At 37.5% G+C, this 20,762-nt stretch overlaps 3 protein-coding genes and 3 pseudogenes across 4 annotated transcripts; 1 reads left to right on the top strand and 5 right to left on the bottom strand.

The window, feature by feature from the left end:
* Positions 1-159: 159 nt before the first annotated feature.
* LOC145203077 (integrator complex subunit 10-like) lies at positions 160-5,127 on the bottom strand. The gene is made up of 14 exons (XM_080075832.1): positions 4,734-5,127; positions 4,250-4,317; positions 4,095-4,186; positions 3,900-4,039; positions 3,414-3,615; positions 3,004-3,100; positions 2,553-2,719; positions 2,020-2,196; positions 1,546-1,690; positions 1,411-1,483; positions 1,149-1,351; positions 919-1,085; positions 568-646; positions 160-349 (listed from the first exon to the last, which is right to left on the bottom strand). The coding sequence occupies exons 1-14, from the start codon at positions 5,112-5,114 to the stop codon at positions 178-180; spliced, it is 2,163 nt and encodes a 720-aa protein (XP_079931958.1). The 5' UTR covers positions 5,115-5,127; the 3' UTR covers positions 160-177.
* Positions 5,128-5,592: 465 nt separating this feature from the next.
* Positions 5,593-7,316, bottom strand: LOC145203093 (catechol O-methyltransferase pseudogene; annotated as a pseudogene).
* A 774-nt stretch (positions 7,317-8,090) lies between these two features.
* On the bottom strand, positions 8,091-8,741 carry LOC145209011 (catechol O-methyltransferase A pseudogene; annotated as a pseudogene).
* A 1,783-nt stretch (positions 8,742-10,524) lies between these two features.
* LOC145237307 (catechol O-methyltransferase A pseudogene) lies at positions 10,525-12,112 on the bottom strand (annotated as a pseudogene). The gene is made up of 2 exons (XR_013861975.1): positions 11,969-12,112; positions 10,525-11,717 (listed from the first exon to the last, which is right to left on the bottom strand). The product of XR_013861975.1 is annotated as a catechol O-methyltransferase A pseudogene (transcript).
* Positions 12,113-12,433: 321 nt separating this feature from the next.
* On the top strand, positions 12,434-14,220 carry LOC145237316 (tetratricopeptide repeat protein 36-like). Its single transcript, XM_080100130.1, has 4 exons — positions 12,434-12,677; positions 13,011-13,211; positions 13,373-13,545; positions 13,968-14,220. Exons 1-4 carry the CDS (start codon positions 12,572-12,574, stop codon positions 14,058-14,060), a joined length of 573 nt encoding a protein of 190 aa, XP_079956256.1. The 5' UTR covers positions 12,434-12,571; the 3' UTR covers positions 14,061-14,220.
* Positions 14,221-14,298: 78 nt separating this feature from the next.
* Positions 14,299-20,011, bottom strand: LOC145211011 (uncharacterized). The gene is made up of 11 exons (XM_080080016.1): positions 19,806-20,011; positions 18,803-18,867; positions 17,715-17,876; positions 16,817-16,990; positions 16,332-16,491; positions 15,998-16,106; positions 15,623-15,766; positions 15,097-15,258; positions 14,805-14,867; positions 14,660-14,746; positions 14,299-14,438 (listed from the first exon to the last, which is right to left on the bottom strand). Exons 1-11 carry the CDS (start codon positions 19,942-19,944, stop codon positions 14,387-14,389), a joined length of 1,317 nt encoding a protein of 438 aa, XP_079936142.1. The 5' UTR covers positions 19,945-20,011; the 3' UTR covers positions 14,299-14,386.
* Between the last annotated feature and the right edge of the window lie 751 nt (positions 20,012-20,762).

Raw genomic sequence — 20,762 nt, 5'->3', positions numbered from 1 at the left:
AAAACACTGGGGCATGTATCTTCAATGAGGCTCACATTGTTCAGCGACAAAATTTGTTGTATCCTTGCGGTTGCGTCACCACTAGGTATGTGACGTCACGAAATTGCCTACGACATCATACCATTTGCATGACTTGATCCAAACACAAACAAATTCCCAGATTTTATGTGTTGTATTTTATCGGGGCTCGACGATATTAATGCACGATAATATCACTTCTCGGTTTTCCGACAAGTATCGATGAACGAGATCTGCCGCCGATTCCCGACTCCTCTGTGCGTTACGCTTCATCGCACTCCAGAACTCCTCGTCCGCTTCACGGTTCACTCCCCGGGTCACGTGAGCACGTCTGGGGACAAGAAACTAAGTTGTTACCAGATATATCGCACCAACAACAAACACAATTTCCTAGTTTTGGAATGTTTTAGATATTTTGTTTTCTAATTGTGCTGCTACGATTTGTTTCAACGGGCGAAATTCGAAAAGGAAAAGATTATTAATAACTTTTAGGGTTTGGTTTGTTGACACTGAAAGTATTGTTACAAGAAAAAGATAATCAGCTCTTACTCTGTGGGATTTTGCTTGAGGTTAAGTTTGCACGTTTCCTGATTCTTGATGTAAGCTATTTCCTCAAGGATGTCAATATCTGAAACAGATTTTTTACACCATGTATAACCTAGTTCAGCAGCGATTGTATTAATGTAATAATATGTGTGGAAGAAATATATATCTTAAGCATACTTAAACTTATGTGATTGATTGATGTTGTTTAATGTATATTTAATACTTGTTAATCTTGCACCAAAGGTTTTGGCGAACAACGCGTTGATAAACACCGATTTGTATCTGTCCTTAATGGAAATAAAACTATGCACGCTGTTGCACATACTTCACAACGTGCCATTGTTTTCAACTTACTGATAACGTATTGAAAAAATAAGTCAAACTTGAATGATCGCTTTTCTACGAGGCGCGTCAACACACGGCTGCTTTGAGACTTCCAGCGTGGCCAATCATACTGCGACAAAATAATCAGGTGACCCAGCACCTGGTCGTCCTCGACCGAACGCATCACGCTCTCCAAACTAAACAAAAATCACTAATTACGTCGGCAAGTTATGGCGTAATTTACAAAAGACATGAAAAACCTTGAAATGAAAACGTGAACCCAAAATGGAAGCAAGTCTTCGACACTCAACACAACAGATTGAAGACTGGGTTGGGCTCCACCAAGTAAAAGGTCGTGATTTTGCGGATTACCCAAGGGAAGTAGCCTCGTCACTTGTTCGCTGTTTGGATGATAAGTATAGGGAAGGTGGGAAAGCAATTGGAATATATACTCACATGACTCCTAAGATGTTATAACGCGGTTTAAGACAAAATTTTAGAATCATGTATTAGGCGCCTTACTTGAAATTTTTCCAGGGAGTAGAGTGTTGACGCTAACAGGCAGTATATGCGAGAGATTACTTCTTTTCGGGGACTGTGTTGCAAAAAAGAGCTTTGTGAATTGATTTTCTGAAGATATCACTTTTTAGTACTTACCAAAGCTCTTGAAGTTTGGACTCAACTGCATTTAATCTGCTCAATGCTGCTTTATAATTGCCATCCATATTGTGAAGGTCAACAAGAAACAGTTGAAACCACAACCACCGCTCACATTTCCATCTTCGGGTCAGATGGTTGAAATCTGTACAAAATTGCAAACAATCAACAACACCTATAGACCTAAAACAAGCAGTATTTGGAACCAAATGTATTTCAGTATTGTGCGAAGAAAGATAATAATCAGTGGTGGGATTCAGCCAGTTCGCACCGGTTCTATAGAAACGTCTCACGAACAATTTTATGCGATCAGCAAACCGGTTAGCATTACTGGTTACTGTCAATGGACTTTTTGTAACAGAACTGCCTGAAACATATAATTTTTGTGATAGAACCGGCTGACAAAAAATGGATAAAATATTACAAGTAAGTATTTTAAATGATATACAACAAAAATGTGATTCATTTCAGTACCTTTTTCGAATGAATCAATGGAATGCAAAATATTCCAAGCTTCTTTTCCAACATTGTATGCTTCTCTTAAGTCTGAAGTTCGTTTTGAAGCTCCCTGCATTCCAGGTGATGTCTGAGGTTGCCCTTGGTCTCCCACAACACATATGTGAATGTAAGGCTGGTCTGTAGAGCTGTTGTCTGAAATTAACTATAAAACTGATATCAATACTCTACGACCGAATATTGCAATGGGTTATTTGAACTTTTAAGTTGTACATGTTTCTCCAAGTATACAGTTCTATAATGATTTAGTTCTGTGATTTTAAGATTTTACACATTTATAAGCAAACAAACTCTTGATAGTGTTCTGATAGAACCCTTATATTTTTTAACTCAATGACATCAACCAATAAACATGTTTCATCCTAATCAGAAATTTAATGCTCATTTTCTGTTGACAAGATTAGCGATAAAAAAGAAAAACAAAACTAAATAGCACAATATATCTTCTTCAGATATATAAAAAAGTTATAGTACAAAAAACTTTTTTCTACCTTCATATATTGATGGATCAAGTAACAACATGTATGTGGAAGCTGCCTCAAAAAGAAGTATGATTGTGGAGTAGAAGATTTGTTTCCGATTGACAGCTCCGTCCACGTCTGTTCTGCTTCTTCGAAACAGGTCTCGCATAAATGACATCCGATCACTGATAGAATCACTAAGCACAAAATGTGTGTTTAAAATCATCCAACACCAATATCAAGGTACAACATGCAAAACAAGCAACACAAAGTTGGGTACTTTCATTCACTTTAATTCACCTGGAAAAGAAATAATTATTGACCGATAAACAGTCACCAAGCTAGAAATACCTGCCTAACCTTACAATGTTATGGAGGGCAGATTTGGTGGATTAAACTGGTCAACAATACCAGTACAAGGCATGAGTTGTTGATTGAATGTAGTAAAACAATTTAAACAACAAACATTATGTAATGTTACTTGTCTGAAGAGTTACTGTCCAAACTCCATTCACACCGCATAGCTATCCAAGAAAGTAACTTGCTCATCTCTGTCCAACTTTCTCTTCTTTCAGCATCTTTAAAAAATGTTAGATTTTATCTCATTGTGGATAAAACAACTACTCAACACATTTCATTTAAATTTAACATTTTTTTTTACATAATGTGGGATACCATAATCCTTTTCTGGTTCCATTAAAAAAACTCACTAAAACTTTTTTGAAGAAACAAAATAAGCATAGAAAAAACCTCGAGAAAAAAATAACTGTACAACTACATAAGTCAAGTTTGTATCAAACAAATAAAAATGAATCACTTAAACGTCATCAATCATAAAGTTGGGCATACTTCAATAACGTAAAATATATCATGATCAAGTTGGTTACTTACCATCGCTTGCTGTGAAGAAACATGCATAAAACTCGGTTGCTTTCTGCAGCCACTTATAGAAGTGCTTATGGGAGACTCCAACATTTCCATAACGACATATCACAGGAAGAACTTTGCGGACCAACAAGGTACGGCAATAATTTACTGTGTTGTTTTCAGCAACACGTCTCTCTGTTTCAACAAGTTTTTCAGTAATTGCCAACTGCAATCAAAATAGATTTTGATTAAAATATCTTTACAATCAGACAGCAAAGACAAGCTGATTAAGCAATTAAAAAATGAGCATCAAAATTATTTCCATTGCTTTATTTGTTATTTTCAAATGACTTGATCTTATCCAAACCATGCAATGATTTGTTTGTAATGGCTGGTACCTAACATTTGTAAGGAAAACATCTTATTTAAAGATGCAAAGTAAAACTCTGGCATGCTTTCTTGACTTTGAAGCAGCATTGTGAAAACTGTTTTTGTGCAAATCATACTTACCCCATACTTCGATATTGTTTCAGGGAATTTGTTCATGAGAAGCAGCATTAGACGACAGTAATGAGCAACATTGACAACACTTTCTGCACTGCCTATGATCATTCCCTGTTGTGTGATTGGGGGAAGGTGATCAAATATTTCTAAACAAAATCAAATTTGAAACTTATTTATTGATAATCAATACTAAAGCAATACCTTTTCTGAAGTCATCATTTGATTTTTCTGTAGCTTCTATAAGCAACTCAATTTCTTTCCAAAGCTGTGGTTCATTTGAAAAATCGCGATATCTGTAAAAACACAAGGCTGCAGGTCAGGTCACACAGTTGCCACATAAAATTTGATAATCATACATTTCGTTCAGAACCCGGGCACATTCTTCTGTGTTTTTCTTCCTGAGTTCCAAATGATATTCCTCAATCTAAACAGAATGTTTATTAAAAATGATGGGGTTCCAAGGTTTGAACCAAACAATCTGTTAATCTTATGCAGTGGTGGGATTCAAACTTTTTGTCAGTCGGCTCTGTCATAAAAGTCATATTTTTCAGTCGGTTCTGTTACAAATTCCATTTACAGTAACCAGTAATGCTAACCGGTTCACTGATCTCATAAAATTTCGTGAGACGCTTCTATAGAACCGGCGGAACCCCACCACTGATCTTATGTATGTGTAAAACAGTACATGGGATACCTATTACTCATCTGGCCACTATAAAAGGGGGTGCAGAAAGTGCACAGCAAGAAGGACCCTGGATTTCAAAAATATAACACATTTTGTGCGCTGGACTCTCACGCATCAATACTTGAAATGGTGTTTATTGTTTTTGTAAGTTTTACCTGTAATCGGAAACTCTGCGGAAAAATTGTTTTCGCAGTCAGAAGCCAACTTCGTGCTGAATATATGTCTGAATCGGTTTGACTTTTGGAAACACCTAATATCCACTCCTCTTGATTTGCAGCCATATCAAAAATGCTAGCGGGGCAGTGGATCTGTAATTCACCAATACTTGCAGACATTTTATGGGGACTTCCCCTACCACTTTTGCCTTGTATTCGGTCATTAATCCGTGGCAGTGGAAATATTTTTTCTGTGTCTTTAAAAGCAGAATTGCCATCATGGATATGGTTTTTGTCTTCGTGCATTTCCCCAAAATGCCACGTTTTTCTTACTTCTCTTATATTTATCATTTTGGCCAGGCAACCAAACATCACCTTCATTGTTCGGTAAATAGGCAACCATTAAATGATTAAAACAACATGGTTTGTGCCGGACATCGCCTTAGCTTGGCCCAAGCCATGCTGCAAACAAAAAGCACGACACATCCCCACGCCGTCTGGTATTACCCCGGTACCGGAGGCACGATTAATTGAGAGCTGTTTTGTATGGACTTTTTATTGGTTTCTCTGGTTTCTTTGGACCGACCTAACCTCCACCCATTATCGGAAAAGGATAGCCCTCTACAACAAACTTGAATTTATTGATGTAGGTTATATGCAACCAGTCTTAAACTAAAAGGTTATGAGGTTTGAACCAACTCCGATTTTCCCTTTTTTGTTGGCTAATAAATTAATAGCGAAGGTTTTATATTTGTCCAAAACACCAGTTGTTGTTTTCGTTTGGGTTATGCTGAGTTTATTTTGCAAGACAAACAAATCAAAGCGCGCTGCACTACAAGAACAATCGCTATCCCTGAAAATGCAACATTAGATTGATGTGTGAAGCATTACACACATGAGTGCACAATAAGCATTGCTATACCATAGATTACGGTTATTGGTGTGTTGCGGCTGCTTACAAAGTTTGCGCTTGATGCACTGTGTTAAAAACAGCGTAACAAGTCAGTATAGGAGGCCCAAAAAACTTGTTCATACAAAATAAATATATTCAAAATATCCTATGTTCGTAACTGGGTACGGGTTTGTACTTTCGAGTAATTAGGCCCGCCTAGAGCCCCGCTCTAATATTGTATAGCCTCGCAGTATCAATTTAGTAGAATAACCGAGCTTTTGTACATGCGAAGTGTTAAAGAACGCGGTTAAAAATTATACAAAAAGCTTTCACAAAACGGAATTGCAAGCAGTAACAAATGTTATATTCTGTACACAGATTTTTCAACTCCATCTGGTGATTCTGTGTATCGCAGTGTTCCCATAAAGGTTTGACATTCATACTTTGGGCTGTTTCTGACATATTCCAAATAATCCGGACATCCAGGCCAAATAATGTTATCAGCTGCAATCACACTTCCGTAGTGGATCAGATTCAGTTCTTCCAATAGCAAAAGATCAGGCTTGTACAACTCCTTCATGTGATCCATAAACACAAAATCGAAACATGGAATTGTAAGAGACCTGATTACGTTTGTGCTATATCCTCTGATAACAGTCACTTTGTTGCCCATTCCGGCAAAGTCAATAATCTTTCTCGATTTTTCAACATTTAATTCATCTGGCTCAACAGAGTACAGCATTCCACCATCAGGTGAGGCACGGGCAATTCTTAAGGCGCTATATCCACTATAGGTACCAAGTTCTAGGGCTAACTTTGGGCTGCATTCTTTTACGATATCTTCCAAATGTTTTCCTTTTGTTATTCCAACACTGAACGTATCTTTTGCAAAAGTAATGTAAAAGGAATCAATGGTGTCAATAACGCTGTTTACATCACCCTTCGTGGCATTTTTAATCACATATTCCACCAGTTTTTGAGAAACTGTAAAATCCACATTAAGAGACATGTCGACACCTATCACAACCCGTAACTTTAAACAAAAACAATGCATATTATACCAACCAACAATCATGGCCAATAAATATATTTACGGCATGTACCTACTTTGACATTTTAAAATACTTCTGCGATAAGCAATTTTTTATTAACCAACATTTAGGAAGCACCCATTGTAGATACGCTGAGCTATAGTCTACACTTTGGAGTTAAACAGGAATCATCCAGAACAAGAACATATTATCCTGAACATTCATGTTTTTTACACTTGCCTTTATTTGAACTTCTGTTAACCTGAAAAGAATTGCAATTTGTTACATATCTTTGCCTTTATCAAGCGCTGCTTTAAAACGAGGAAATCATTGTACAAGTCTGCACACCAATGTCATATATTAGCACACATGACTGAACTGCCAAAAAAATGCTGATGCTTGCGATCCCAGGCTATATATGGCAAATTTCTTGGTTTGCTGCGCAGTAATTCGTGCGGCCGAGGTTGTACAATGCAAACATCGCGTTTCGTTCATTGTGTGCAAAAACAAGTTTAAAATTACAACTTTGCTTCTGCTTTTCAATTGTTTGCGCACTATATAAGCCCAACTATTTGACGCGTATGTATATTATGTTTCTAATGTATATCCCCAGTACCCCAAAATTCAATTAGAGTTGTTGTTTCAGTGAAAGAGTTTTTTTAAACCACGGTCGCCAGTTTATACACATTTTTTCGTTATTCATTGTTTCATGAAATCCGAGCTTAAACTGTCATCGAGTTTTTTTAATAAAAAGATCGTTTTGAAATTAACAAGTCGTTTACGAGACTAAAGAGAAGTTTAAGAAACACTTGTTTAAAGTAAAAGTGACTGCACATGGGTATACCCAAAGTCAGACCAGACAGTGTTTTAAATTAAGCACTTCCGTTTCGAGGAGTTATAGAAACATCTTAGTTTCTAAGAGAAAATATATCGATGGAGTCCTCTGGCTCGGTAAACCAAAGCAAAATCAACAACAAAAGTAGCGGAAAGTTTGTTTCCATTGATCTGCACAAGGTTTATGTACAACATTAGAAAATGCTAGATTTTGTACACAGATGTTTCGACACACCTGGTTAATTCACATACTACAGAGTACGGTAATTATTGTGTTGGCTGCTTAAAAAGTTTGAGCTTGGACTATGTTAAAAACGGCGGAGTAAGTCAGTAGGACAAGCGCTGGAGGCCCAATAAAATTGTAAACACAAAATAAATAAATAAAAATATTTTTCTTAAATACGTTTGTGACGGGTGACGGGTTTGCACCTTCGAGTTTGGGCCAACCTACAACTCTGCTGATGTGGCAGAGACTAGCAGAAGAATAGCTGAAATTTTTCAGAACGCGGTGTTATTTTCAAAAGTTCAACAACCTCTGTTAAAATAATTATACAAAAAGCTTCACAAAACGGAATGGCAAACAGTAACAAATGTTATACCTTAGATTTTGTACACAGATTTTTCAATTCCATCTGGTGAATCAAGATAATCCAATGTACCCATGAATGTTTGACAATCATATTTTGGGCTGTTTCTGACATACTCCAGGTATTCTGGACATCCCGGGAAAATAATATTATCAGCTGCAACAACACTTCTGTTATGAATCAGCTTCAGTTCTTCCAACAGTGAAAGATCTGGTAAAAGAGAAACTTCTTCATGATCCAAAAACACAAAATCAAAGCACATGTTTGTGAGAGTTTTAAGAACTTCTTGGCTACTTCCATTGATCACAGTTACTTTGTTCTCCATTCCGGCAAGTGCAATCATTTTTCTTGCTACTTCAGCATGTGATTCTTTAATTTCAATAGAGTACAGCTATCCATCATCGGGTAAGGCACGTGCAATTCTTAATGCACTGTACCCTGCATAAGCACCAAGTTCTAGGGCCAACTTTGGATTACATTCTTTCACCATGTCATCCAAGTGTTTTCCTTTCGTTATCCCAACATGCATTGTTTCTCTTGCAAAGTTGAGACAAAAATAATCAATGGTGTCAATAACACTATTTACATCACCCTTTGTAGCATTTTTAATATTCTAATATCTTAGAGGGAACTACTGTTGGATCCATTATCACACTTAATTCTTACAAAACCTTTAAAGGTAAAAATGCATAATATCAATGACATGGTGGTGAACAAAGAAGATAGAGATCGAAATGAACCAGTGCGGTTTTATATATACCCCGCATAAAGGCGTTAAATCGTATACATGTGCTCTTGCACAATTACCACACAAAGCAGCGTCCAATCACAGCAAAATTGGCATCTACTTAATTAACTGCAACAGGAAATATTTAAAAGTTCAAACATGATTTTGCAATCCAGTTGAATAAAACCGTTGCACCATTTGACTGCGAGCTTTGAGCTAGCAAGTTAAAATGAGTTAATTACGTAAGCTACTATTTGAAATTTGCACAAATTATACCGCAACCGCTACAAATCCGTTCACTGTTTAACCTAAAAAGAATTGCAATTTGTTGCATATATTTGCCGTTTTTAAACGCTGCAAACCAAACCGCTGCTTTGAAAAGAGGAAACCATTGTACAAGTCAGTGCACCAACGTTATTAGCGCACACATGACTGAATTACCCCCCAGAAAACGCTGATGCTTGCGATCCCAGGCTATATATGGCAAATTTGTTGGATTGCTGCATATAGTCATTAGTGCAGCCGAGGTTGTACAATGCAAACATCGCGTTTCGTTTGTGGTGTGCTAAAACAACTTTTACAGCTTTGCGCCAGTATATAGCCTACATCAGTGTTTCTTAACCTTTTTTGCGGTCGTACCCTTTGAGCTTTCATAAAATTTTCTCGTACCCCCTGTCTACAATGACCGACGGAAGTAAATAAAATTGTAATAATAGGAATTAAACATAGTGTATTTATAACTTGTTGAATGCATGCATGAAAACAGTATTGTAAGTGGGACAAAACTAACCCGTTCTAGATATATAACAAAGTAATTTGATCTACAATTACAAATTAATGATTAAGCGACTGCCCTGAAAACAACACTCTGCTTTACGTGACGAAAACGAGGCCGTACAAAAACTATAGGTATACCGTATGCGAACATAAGAAGTGGCGATTCCTAGTAAAGCGCGTTTTTGAAACACGACGATTTGTAGCTTAATTTGGTAATGTTTTTGTCACAGAGATTTCTTCGGAGCACGGCGTTCGTGAACTATGGCCTAAATTATAATTGGCCTGTCTGAGGGCAAATTACGATGAGTGGCTAAAACATTATATTCATCACTCTGCAGCAAATCATGCCGTTTTCTAAATAAAGCATCCAGCGGCTATTTAGAATGTGATAAAAAAATCATACCTGCCACAGGCTAGAGATCTTGTGCACTTTGAACAGCCTAAATCCTGCAGATGTTTCATCAATCGCTGTTGTCATCATCAGTGCGGGTTGACAACTGTGCTTAAAACGGGGTTTATTTAAGCACGAAGGAAAAAATTAACGCAAGATGTGTATGGTGACATCACAGATAGCATATGGCACTGGTGATAATTGGGAATGTGTTTGAGAGGTTTTGTTTCTCAAATTAGAGTCCGCGGACTGCGTAAAAGACTTACAATTAAGTCTGCGACCAACTTACGACAAAATAATCTTTACTTAAATCCATCATTTTATTGAGGCCGAGGACGTTTATGAGGTAAAGATGATCTGAAAAGGTTAAGAATCACAGAGTTTCCGCATTTGCAGAAAACTTGACAGTTTACTACGATTTCTATGTGCAAGGTTTTTAACATCCCGCCTTTTTACGTTTTCCGATGTACACTGGACGGGGATTGGAGCAATTCAAGCAATATTAAAGGACAGTAATCATTCTCGTGTTTGTTCAGTGGAATTTATTTGACAGGCAAATTGAACCGTAGCAATGCAACTGTAATACAATAACAGAATATACATACGAGCAAAGCTTGATCATTCATTATTAAACGTGAAAGACTGGAGAAGGCATTTTGTGCATCGAGGTTAAACACACTACAGTTACACAGGTAATACAAGCTATTGTGTTGCTAAGAATCAAGGGTGTAATTGGCTTTGTGTATTAAAAAATAAAACTGATGTAAATAGGAAAAGACCAGGCGTCCTTATGACTGGCAAATCCATGCTTGCAGCAATATGTATGTAATCTTACTGGCAGTCTCAAGTGGTGAAAATAACACAGAAGTGGTAGGTGGTTAATTTTGTTGTTGCTAACATTCATTATGGTGCAGTTTTGAGGTCGAGACATACTAAAATTGAGGTATGTAAATAAGCTTATAGAAGGCACAAGGTCCATACAAAACAAGGTTTAACAATGCTGTACCAGTTAAATCTATGTTAATATTTACAGTTTGATCAACTCAACAAAAATAAACAAGTAATTGTGAGTGTAACAAATCTTAGATTTTGTACACAGATTTTTCAATTCCATCTGGTGAATCAAGATAATCCAGTGTACCCATGAATGTTTGACAATCATATTTTGGGCTGTTTCTGACATACTCCAGGTATTCTGGACATCCCGGGAAAATAATATTATCAGCTGCAACAACACTTCTGTTATGAATCAGCTTCAATTCTTCCAACAGCAAAAGATCTGGTTTGTACAAAGTTTTTTCATGATCCAAAAACACAAAATCAAAGCATTTGTGTGTAAGAGTTTTAAGAACTTCTTGGCTACTTCCATTGATCACTGTTACTTTGTTCTCCATTCCAGCAAGTGTAATCATTTTTCTTGCTACTTCAGCATGTGATTCATCTATTTCAATAGAGTACAGCTTTCCATCACCAGGTAAGGCACGAGCAATTCTTAATGCACTGTAACCTGCATAAGCACCAAGTTCTAGGGCCAACTTTGGATTACATTCTTTCACCATGTCATCCAAGTGTTTGCCTTTTGTTATCCCAACATTTATTGTTTCTCTTGCAAAGTTGAGGCAAAAATAATCAATGGTATCAATAACACTGTTTACATCACCCTTTGTAGCATTTTTAATCACATATTCCAATATTTTGGGTGGAACTTCTTTTTCATCCATTGCCACACTTGATTGTTACAAAACCTTTAAAGGAATGCTACAGACAGTGCTTTTGAAGAAATTGTAATAATGTTATAGTAACTTGGTGGTAAACAACATGAGAGAATAGTTTATATTTTCCAAAAACTTTTTTTCTGACTACATACTAGTGCATCATATTTCATTTAATTGTGTTGTAAGATTATTAAATAGGTCGTAGTGTGAAAAAAATTCATTTCCTTTCTAATAAAATTTATTTCACAATTACATTTAATGCATTGAAATTATTGTCTTACCACTACACAACCTTCCGAATTCCTGATTTCGAACATTACTTAATCTTGCTGCAGGAATACATTGCGGAAACTGCTGTGCAAGATTGCTACACGTCCTGCCTCTGCATTAGCTGATTAATATGCATGAATACGCTTTTGAATTTTACGCATGAGTTATGGTTATGTACCTGCTATTGTAATTGACAAGAATTAGCAAGCTAAAACTATCGGTGTCTAAAAAATGTGTGGAAAAGGCATGCAGTGTCAAACAAAATCAAGAATTCTAACGCCAAGAGGGCCAAAAAGATTTGCTTGTAGTGTATTGGTGGAGCTTGGGTGCATGTCAAAATGACATGGCTTCCTTCAGATAATCTTCTGGTTATTATTATTATTTTTGCACAAATAAAAGTGTTGTGAGTTTAGGCAAAGAGGCTTAAAAACTACCTCTACTCAAGTTAATTACTTTGAAAAATAATAATAAATCGGTACGATTTCTATGATTAAAGTTTTCGCAGCTCGAGGCAAGGCGATTGGCTGAAAGTGCTGGCAGAAGTGGGCGTATTTTCCATTGCATTGTAGCTACATTGATTAAACGATTAACAACTGTGAACGTGTACGTTTAAAATGGATTCCGTAATTTGTAAAAATGACAAGCAAGTGTTACAGATGATTATCAACCCCAATCTGCCTCTAAGTGGAGACGATGAGGCCGAAGCTAGCCAAGATTACGGTAATGTATTTCTTAACTGTCTGCTGTTACATACTGTAGTTGTTGGTTCGTCTTTCAAGCGCCAAATGTACAACACCATATTATATTCACATAATAAAGATCCAATTTTATACGCCACGGACGTAAAAGTACAGATAAAAGGCAGTTTTTTGCTGGCACAGATTTGCAACCAATAAGCCAAAAAGTCAGTGAAGATGATGACAAGCGTAAAGTTATGCCCAAATCAAGCCTGTTTTATTGAAATTTAAACCAATATAGCCAGACTTACAACTTAGCGACTCTGGTATAAAATGTCTCAGTGCTCCAACATACTTATTTCATTTTTTTTTGCAGATACTGTTACAGATGAGACTTTTGACCAAATAAAACTTGCAGAAGTCAAGCGATTAGAAAAGGAAGGAGTCACATTTGCGGAAACTGGAAACACAGAGGAGGCTATGAAATGTTTTGATCAAGCAATTACAATGTTACCCCAGCGTGCTTCAGGTTACAATAACCGTGCACAAGCTCGTCGCATCAGTGGAGACATTGATGGTTGGTGAAAAAACTGCTACTACGATTCTGTGCTAAATGCCATATCAGTCTTTATTGTATAGACCAAATTTACAATTAGTGATTGAGCTACTGTTAAAACATTTTTGGCAAATGCAATCGCGGACTGATATAGTGCAGTTTCAATATGATCTTTGTTTTAGGGGCTCTTGAGGATCTAAATGCTGCCATAACATTGACTAATGGAGAAGGCAAAGTAGCAAGCCTTGCTTTTACCCAGAGAGGGCTTATAATGAAATTAAACGGTGACACATCTGCAGCTGAAAGTGATTTCAAACAAGCAGCAAAGCTCGGAAGCAAGTTTGCTAAACAAGAGGTAAATTTTTTTCATCGTTTTTGCGGTGCATACATAAATTATAACACAAAGGAAAAGTTGCTGAACTGCTGTGCATACATGTGTGTGTATGTCTAAATTGTCGTTTTGTATTCAACCTTGGAGAAAAAAAATTGGACTGTGTTGTTTTATGGTCATACCAATCTAAGTTTAGATGTAAAGGTTTAGTGATATAACTGCAATTTCTAAATTTGTCTCAATAGTGTTGCAAAGGTTTAAAATCCGTTTGTTTACTTTAAGTATGTTTGTGCTAAAATTTGAAACACCATAATTTATTCTTTTTAGTATGAAAACCCTATAGGTTCCATTTCATGTAAAAGGGGAATGTTCAAATGACTAATTTTATTGGTCAAATGCATATGTACTCATGTATGAAAAAATATCACCAGCATTTATTTTTGTAGTTGATCCAGTCAAACCCATATGCCGCACTTTGCAACAAAATGCTTGGACAAGTCATGCAAGGTTTGAAAACTGGTGCACCACAAAATGAATGAAACTGCCTTTTCCACACCTACCTTGTTATGGCACTTGTTTGTTTATCATTTTCTTGTATTTTATGGCTTTTATCACTTCTTTGTCTGTTTCACTATTTTGATGGAATGACACAATTTCTAACATTGCCTTTTAAATTTGATACACCACTTCGCACTGTGATACTTTTGTTTGATTTTTTTCTGTCATATACTGTACAGCAAAAATATTTAGCCACAAATGAGCACTGAAACAACTTGGCACATATAAATGTATGAATATATTTCGCAAAAAAGCATAGAGCTATATTTAAGTGCAGTGGCAACACAAAACAGCATATTCTTTAAATTTATCCCTTCTTGGCAGACTTTGTACTTGTAGGTCTGGACCCATTTGTTTTCCTGCAAAAAAATCCGGTATTGTTGGAAAGTTTTACTTTTAATTATCAATGGCAACTAAGCAAAGGTAAATGAGAACACAAAATGCAAGGTAAGATGGTTACTATCAGCTTTGTTGGCTTAATACATGACATGCAAAGAATGAAAGGTAAGAAATCAAAGAAAAAACGTCTCTGTATGTTATGCTTTTCACAAGTAACCACAAACACGCCACCATCACTTACTGGTCACTGGGCGACCTTTGCACAGGAGGAAAACGGGCTTTCAGCGGACTTCTATCAGATGTTAACCTTGGCATTGCTGATCTTGTTCTGTGAACAACATGGCTGTCATGAAATTTTCCTTTACAAGCATATAAAGCCTACTTACCGCCGTCTCGCGTAATGTTGCCTGAACAGTTCAGGACGAGAAGGCGTGATTGGCGTCAAGCAACTGAAAAATGAAATTTATTTCACCATTTATTGTTGGAGGATGCTTGAGTATATTTTTGTACAGTACGTTTCGCTGGTATAGTAACACACTTTTTCGGCTATTTGGGTCTTTCACAAGGTACAAAATTGTTGATTGATCTATTGTTTTCAGGCCAAATCTATGTTAAATGACGCTTTTATCACAGCCTAATTATCGATTGAGAGCTACGATTAAAAAGTGTAATACGCACTGATCCATTTTCCATGATACTTCTGGATCTACCATTCCTGATGCAGTAGCCCGACTGTTGTAGCCTTTTCTCACACAGACCGGCATTTCCAGCAGGTACCGCAAGGTGTCTGTATTGTAGTATGGTGCGAGACTGTTCCACGTGAACGGTGTGTATGGTTGGCTACAAACAAGATTTTGATCACCTCGGATTAAAGAGACAAAAAACCTAAGAGTGATGGAGTTGCAAGTGGTGGCATCTCGAAAATATCGTTTTCGACGTTGTATAACTGTCAATTTAACGTGTTTGTTCGCTAAACGTTTTTCACAAATATCATAAGTTTAACTGCAGTGCATATTGTTTCGACTTGTACGATTTTATCAGTGCTGCTGGTGACAAAAGATGCACCGCACTGGTTAGTATGGCTATCGAGTTTGTCGGGAGTAACAGCCCTAAAAAGTCATGCCTTTATGCTTTTACATTATAAGTTCAGCTATTCAATCATGGTTTACAAAAAAATCTGACCAATCCTAATTTAAACTCTTACACTTTCGGTCTTTTGTTGAGAGCAACTTTGGCGGTTTTCTTCAGTTTTCTCTCCAAGTTGTCACATTCTTTTTTGAGATATTTGAGGTCGGAACTTTCCGCCATATATCTTTGTGAACGTGCCGGCGCAGAACGGGGCTTTTTGCTGGAAGAAAAAATAGCGGAATTTATGAAAAAAGCATCGCCAAAGACCTGTACATATTGCACATTATCAAGGAAACTTTGTTAAAAAGGTAAAATAAAGCATTTGTTTATGACTTGAGGCCGTCCGTTCGCCTTAGCGGCATATTGGTTGTTGTGAAGACTTAGACTTGGCTAAGTTTTTTGTGTTGTTTCTACAAAATAGGAGAAATTCTTGTGGTAGAATTAAACCCACCGGACAATGATGATTTCGGTTGTCACTGGTTCGAGATTGTTGTCCTCCTTGGGCCTCGTAAATCTTGCACTTCTGGGGCTTGCTGCCTTCGGACGCTCAGGAGTTTCATCTATAAAATATAAGTTTGTGTTTATCTGACGATAAGTGTCACAGTGTGGTGACAAAAGTCTTTAGTATTGGTTATAATTGATGACTAAATAACACTACGTAATTCATTTTCTGAGAGAATTTTTCTGCCCTTTGAAACACCGTGGTACCATGAGAGGTGGTTTATATGAGGAAAAGGGCATACTTTTGGATTTACTTGGAGTGGCTGTTTAATAACACGCCATACCTGATATTTGGACTTTTTTCTGCGATTTTGTATCGTCATCCATTTTTCGAATCGCCGATTTCGGTTTTACACTTTTTTCCGACTTCTCGGAATCCGAATCACTACTCGAATCGCTTGATGATGATGAGTCCGATGATGATGAAGAGTGAACTGATGGCGCCTGAAAAAACATTACGATTTTTTTACTGCATTTGATCATAATATAACCCCGATGGCCTACAATAATTCACATGACATTTATTGAAATTTAACCCTTAAGGGTCGATTTCCTGAGATGTTCTTCATTTCCCTGTGTAGGCTATAGCCCAAATCCTCCCCCGAACCGAATTTTCTTGGCCGGGAAATTAAATGCTGCCGAGTAATACCAATGCATTCTTGCAAAAATAAGTAAATTTACGACACACTACAAATTGAGAATTGGGCCTTTCAAATCTGATCCGTGTGATTTTTGAAAAAAAAGTTTATACGACTTTGTTACGTTTTACCTTGGTAGGGGTAACGACACGTTTTGGGACAGGGGGTTCTGGTGTTGTGCGTTTTGGAGGTGGGGGAGTCGGCGTTCGGGGCTTCGGAGTCGAAACACGTGATGTGTCTGACGTCACTGTGGGTTTTTCTGCGGATCGTACACTGACAGAACTGGATGAGTGTTCGGACGATGTCTGAACAAAAATAATAACACATAAATACTTTTGGGAAACCTGCAAGCACTTATTTTACGGCAGCCGTGAACCGGGAGATATTACTTCTTGCAACGTTCACCGTAAGGTTTTGGTTCTGTCACATTACTCACATTAACTTCCCCAACCCGGCCAAAATGAGTTGAATTTATTTCGCTCGGGGAAATAATCGTAGCAACACAGTGGCAGTAAAATTTTCATCTTTTCGGAGATAGCTTTGCAACATTAAGGCGTTATAAAGCTCGACAAAGTATAAATGGCGCAGTTGTTGGATAGTGAGTTAACGCGCTGCTGCTACATCGTTACTGCTAACCGTCATGTGACGTGGATTAACATTAGAGGGTAAGGTTGGCCCAGACTGGGAAAACGTTGGTGGAACCAGTCAAGTTGGCATCTAATCTAACCACCTGTGTTACTGAAGAGGGTTGGGTTCGATCGAAAAAGACACCACCAAAAGAAACCCTAATGGGTAGCTTTGGGCACCGCAAATACTAAAGTTTGCTTTATATGCATAACTCTTTGAAGTCACCTACCAGGTCTCGCATCCCTCTATGAATTGTTTAAGAAAAGCAGTTCTTAATCTCCAGCCCTATTGAACACGCACTCCCTATGAACGGTTCTCACACCCATAGTTACAGAACCCTGGTTTTTACATAAACCAACAAAACAGTTTCAGTGATCAAGTGAATTTCGCAATCCATCTTACATCTTTGTGATCTGACTCTACTTTTGTTATGGTGGAAGTTCCAGGCTCATCTTTAGTAGCAGGAAGACTGTGATGGGATGAAGATGCAGCGGATGGAGGTCGGATCTCTTCCTCCCGTTTCTCTGATCCTGAACTGGAAGACGAAGATGATCGGGATCGCGACTGAAATGTAACAAACACTTTTAAAAAACAAAACTAAACTCGGCAAAAGGTAAATATTATTAAAAACAACACTTCCAATAAAAAGTCCATAAAAGATAAAAAGCAACAACGGTTGTTATCCACGCTATAGTGATTATACTGGACATCTTTTATTCAGTGGTGGGATTCAAAATTCTTTTTTCAGCCGGTTCTGTTACAAAAAGTCCATTGACAGTAACTATAGTAATGCTAACTGGTTCTCATAAAATTTCGTGAGACGGTTCTATAAAACCGGTGCGAAACAGCTGAATTTATCCTGTGATTTTGTGGAAACTAAAGCTGCCAGTTGGGCGAAATATATTTTTTTTAATGTAAATTTATTGACTGATTCTGTTACTTGAAAGTTATTTTGCATTCTCAGTTAGATCTTTTTTAAGAAGCATGTTTGCCAAAACGAAGTTCGTTGTTCCATTTATTCTACTTTAAAGATGCAAACAGCCCAAAGCTATAAAACTAGCGCACAGATAACTCCTTTAACAACCATGGTAGTAAAATATGGCGATAAAACCAAGTGGAATGTTTGTTCAAGCACAAAAGGGCAACTTATACTATTGTATTGTTCCATACTGCAGCAAAATGACTTTTCACTTGTTTCCAAAGCATTGTGTTAGCTCTTGTATGGTATGCAAACGTTCTACTGCTTATTATCACAATTTGTTGTCTAAAATAGATTGTTGGAATAATAAAGTTTGCTAAAATCGACATCTATATTCTCGAGACGCAAACGTCAATAATACTTTATCGCCAAGAATAAGACCATTACAAGCCGCAAAAGTTAATATTCAAACCCATTGCCGAGGCCTAGCCCACAGGTGCAAACACTTGATTCGTTATGTAAAGGACCAAAGCACACCGTTCTCAGGAACTAATAAATGACTAAAACTCACCGACGAATGGAGCTTCAAAATATCCGGCTTTTCTGGTTGCGGTTCCGGCTTCTCCGTGTCAGAATCTGCGCGCAAATATAATTTACGACTTTCACAGACCTCGGCCTCGAAGTTTGTGCCTGAGTTTTTCGGGCACGGCTTACGCTATATGTGTGCGTGTGTGTTTTGTGAACCAAGGTCTCTGATTTCACGAGGACTCGTCCGTGCGATGTCTATAATAACACGGTCGCTTTGTAGGTAGCCCGCTGTCCAAACACAGGCCATGTATTCAACAGCAATACGTTACATTCCTATACTTTTGCCATAACAAGAACGTTTACCCGAACAAACTCTCCGATTAACACTTAACTGATTACAAAAATCATCTTGGAAAAGGAATATTAAATGCACAAATTGGTAACTGCTTTAGTTACTGTGGTGATGGCCACTTATTGTGTCTCCGGAAAAAAGGTGGTCACTACAAAAATGTTAACACTTTTATATTATAAAATTCGTTACTATTCCAGACCTGGTGTAGAGCACCAATGTTTTATAGGTTCTTTATTAAAAATTTGCTTGGTCAAGCAACCCAGTTTTGTTATTGGCCGTGGTTGTAGGCTAGCATATTTCGGGCTCATTGCCAGTATTCGTTGCGTTTTTGCCCATTCATTTAAATGAGCAAAACGTTTTTTGTATTTGTGATCGTTAACCAAAAATGCCCGAAAACTATAAATAACTGACACCCTATAGGTAAGAACTAAGGTTAGTTAGCTGTCGTAGCTTGCATGTCAAAGCAGACATCTTCTGTTTATATATTTAATTTATTGGACTTCGGCAACTACCATTTCTTTGCAAAGAACGTATAGTGTCAATACATTGACCTCTATACGAGTTTAACCTGTTTTCTTGTTTGAGGATTAAATCTGCCCCAGTGAAAACAATATTTCTGACATGCTCAAATCTGTTAGTTTAATTTAACTGGGAAGATATAAATACTATGCTAAGTTCTGTATTAACTACGTACCTGAAGAGCTTGAATGCGAAGACGACGAAGAAGAACTTCTTGACGAAGATGAGGACGATGTTCTTGATCTTGCTTTTTCCTCTTCCGGTTTAGATGGTGATCCTAAACTCCTCCTATCCTCTTTATCAGATTGATCCATTATTGCAGCACGGGTAACCGAAACTTATCTAACTTCAAACACAATTTAGCGATAAGTTTTCCGAAGCGGCCTACATCCAAGCCCACTTGTGTAAGACGAGAAGGGCACAAAAATCGTTACACAGTTTTCTGTATCTAATTTGTGAGCATCGGTGTCCCCTTACGCTGGCAACCTGTCGCTCAACAGTGACATGAACGCGTCGAGCGTGTGTTTAACAACCCCGATCACTTTTCAAGGGCCCTTTAAACGAAAGAGGAGCGCCGAAATATTAAACGAAATATTTATCCAATATCAGACATAAGCGATCGGTTTCTGCAACCTGGATTTTTGCCCTATATGGATTTGTTATATTGATTTGAAGAAAAACTTATTCCTGATTTTGAAGGGCGGAACATAGTGGAAGCACTAAATTTTGTTCCAGGTGCAGTTTTACCTTTCTACGAGTACCGGAACAATAAGCTCTATTTAAACTGTAGATCGAGTACAGAACCTTGTAGTCGGTGTTTTGGATACACGAGAGCCGGCTTTTATTGTACATGTTTAAAGTGCCAGGCACAAACGAACAAGACGAAAGTCCTAAACTTTCGAGGTTGAAGGGCAGAGTCCACAAACGAAGTAACTAAAGTTATGAAACTGAGTAACTGTTTACAGATGGTCAAGAGTAACAATACTTTTATTGCTTTACCTTAACACAGTCACTGCACCTGTCAGTTGGAAATAACACTTCTTTTCACATACTATTACTGCACTGCAGTGATCTCGCAAATTTACTGTTATGTTGAGCTCGGGTCTGTAGTAACCAAACAGTGCCTTCTGTA

This window comes from Phallusia mammillata, chromosome 1 (assembly GCF_965637545.1).
Source record: "Phallusia mammillata chromosome 1, kaPhaMamm4.hap1.1, whole genome shotgun sequence".
Classification (NCBI taxonomy): Eukaryota; Metazoa; Chordata; class Ascidiacea; order Phlebobranchia; family Ascidiidae; genus Phallusia; species Phallusia mammillata.
This window is presented reverse-complemented; position numbering and strand designations above follow the sequence as displayed.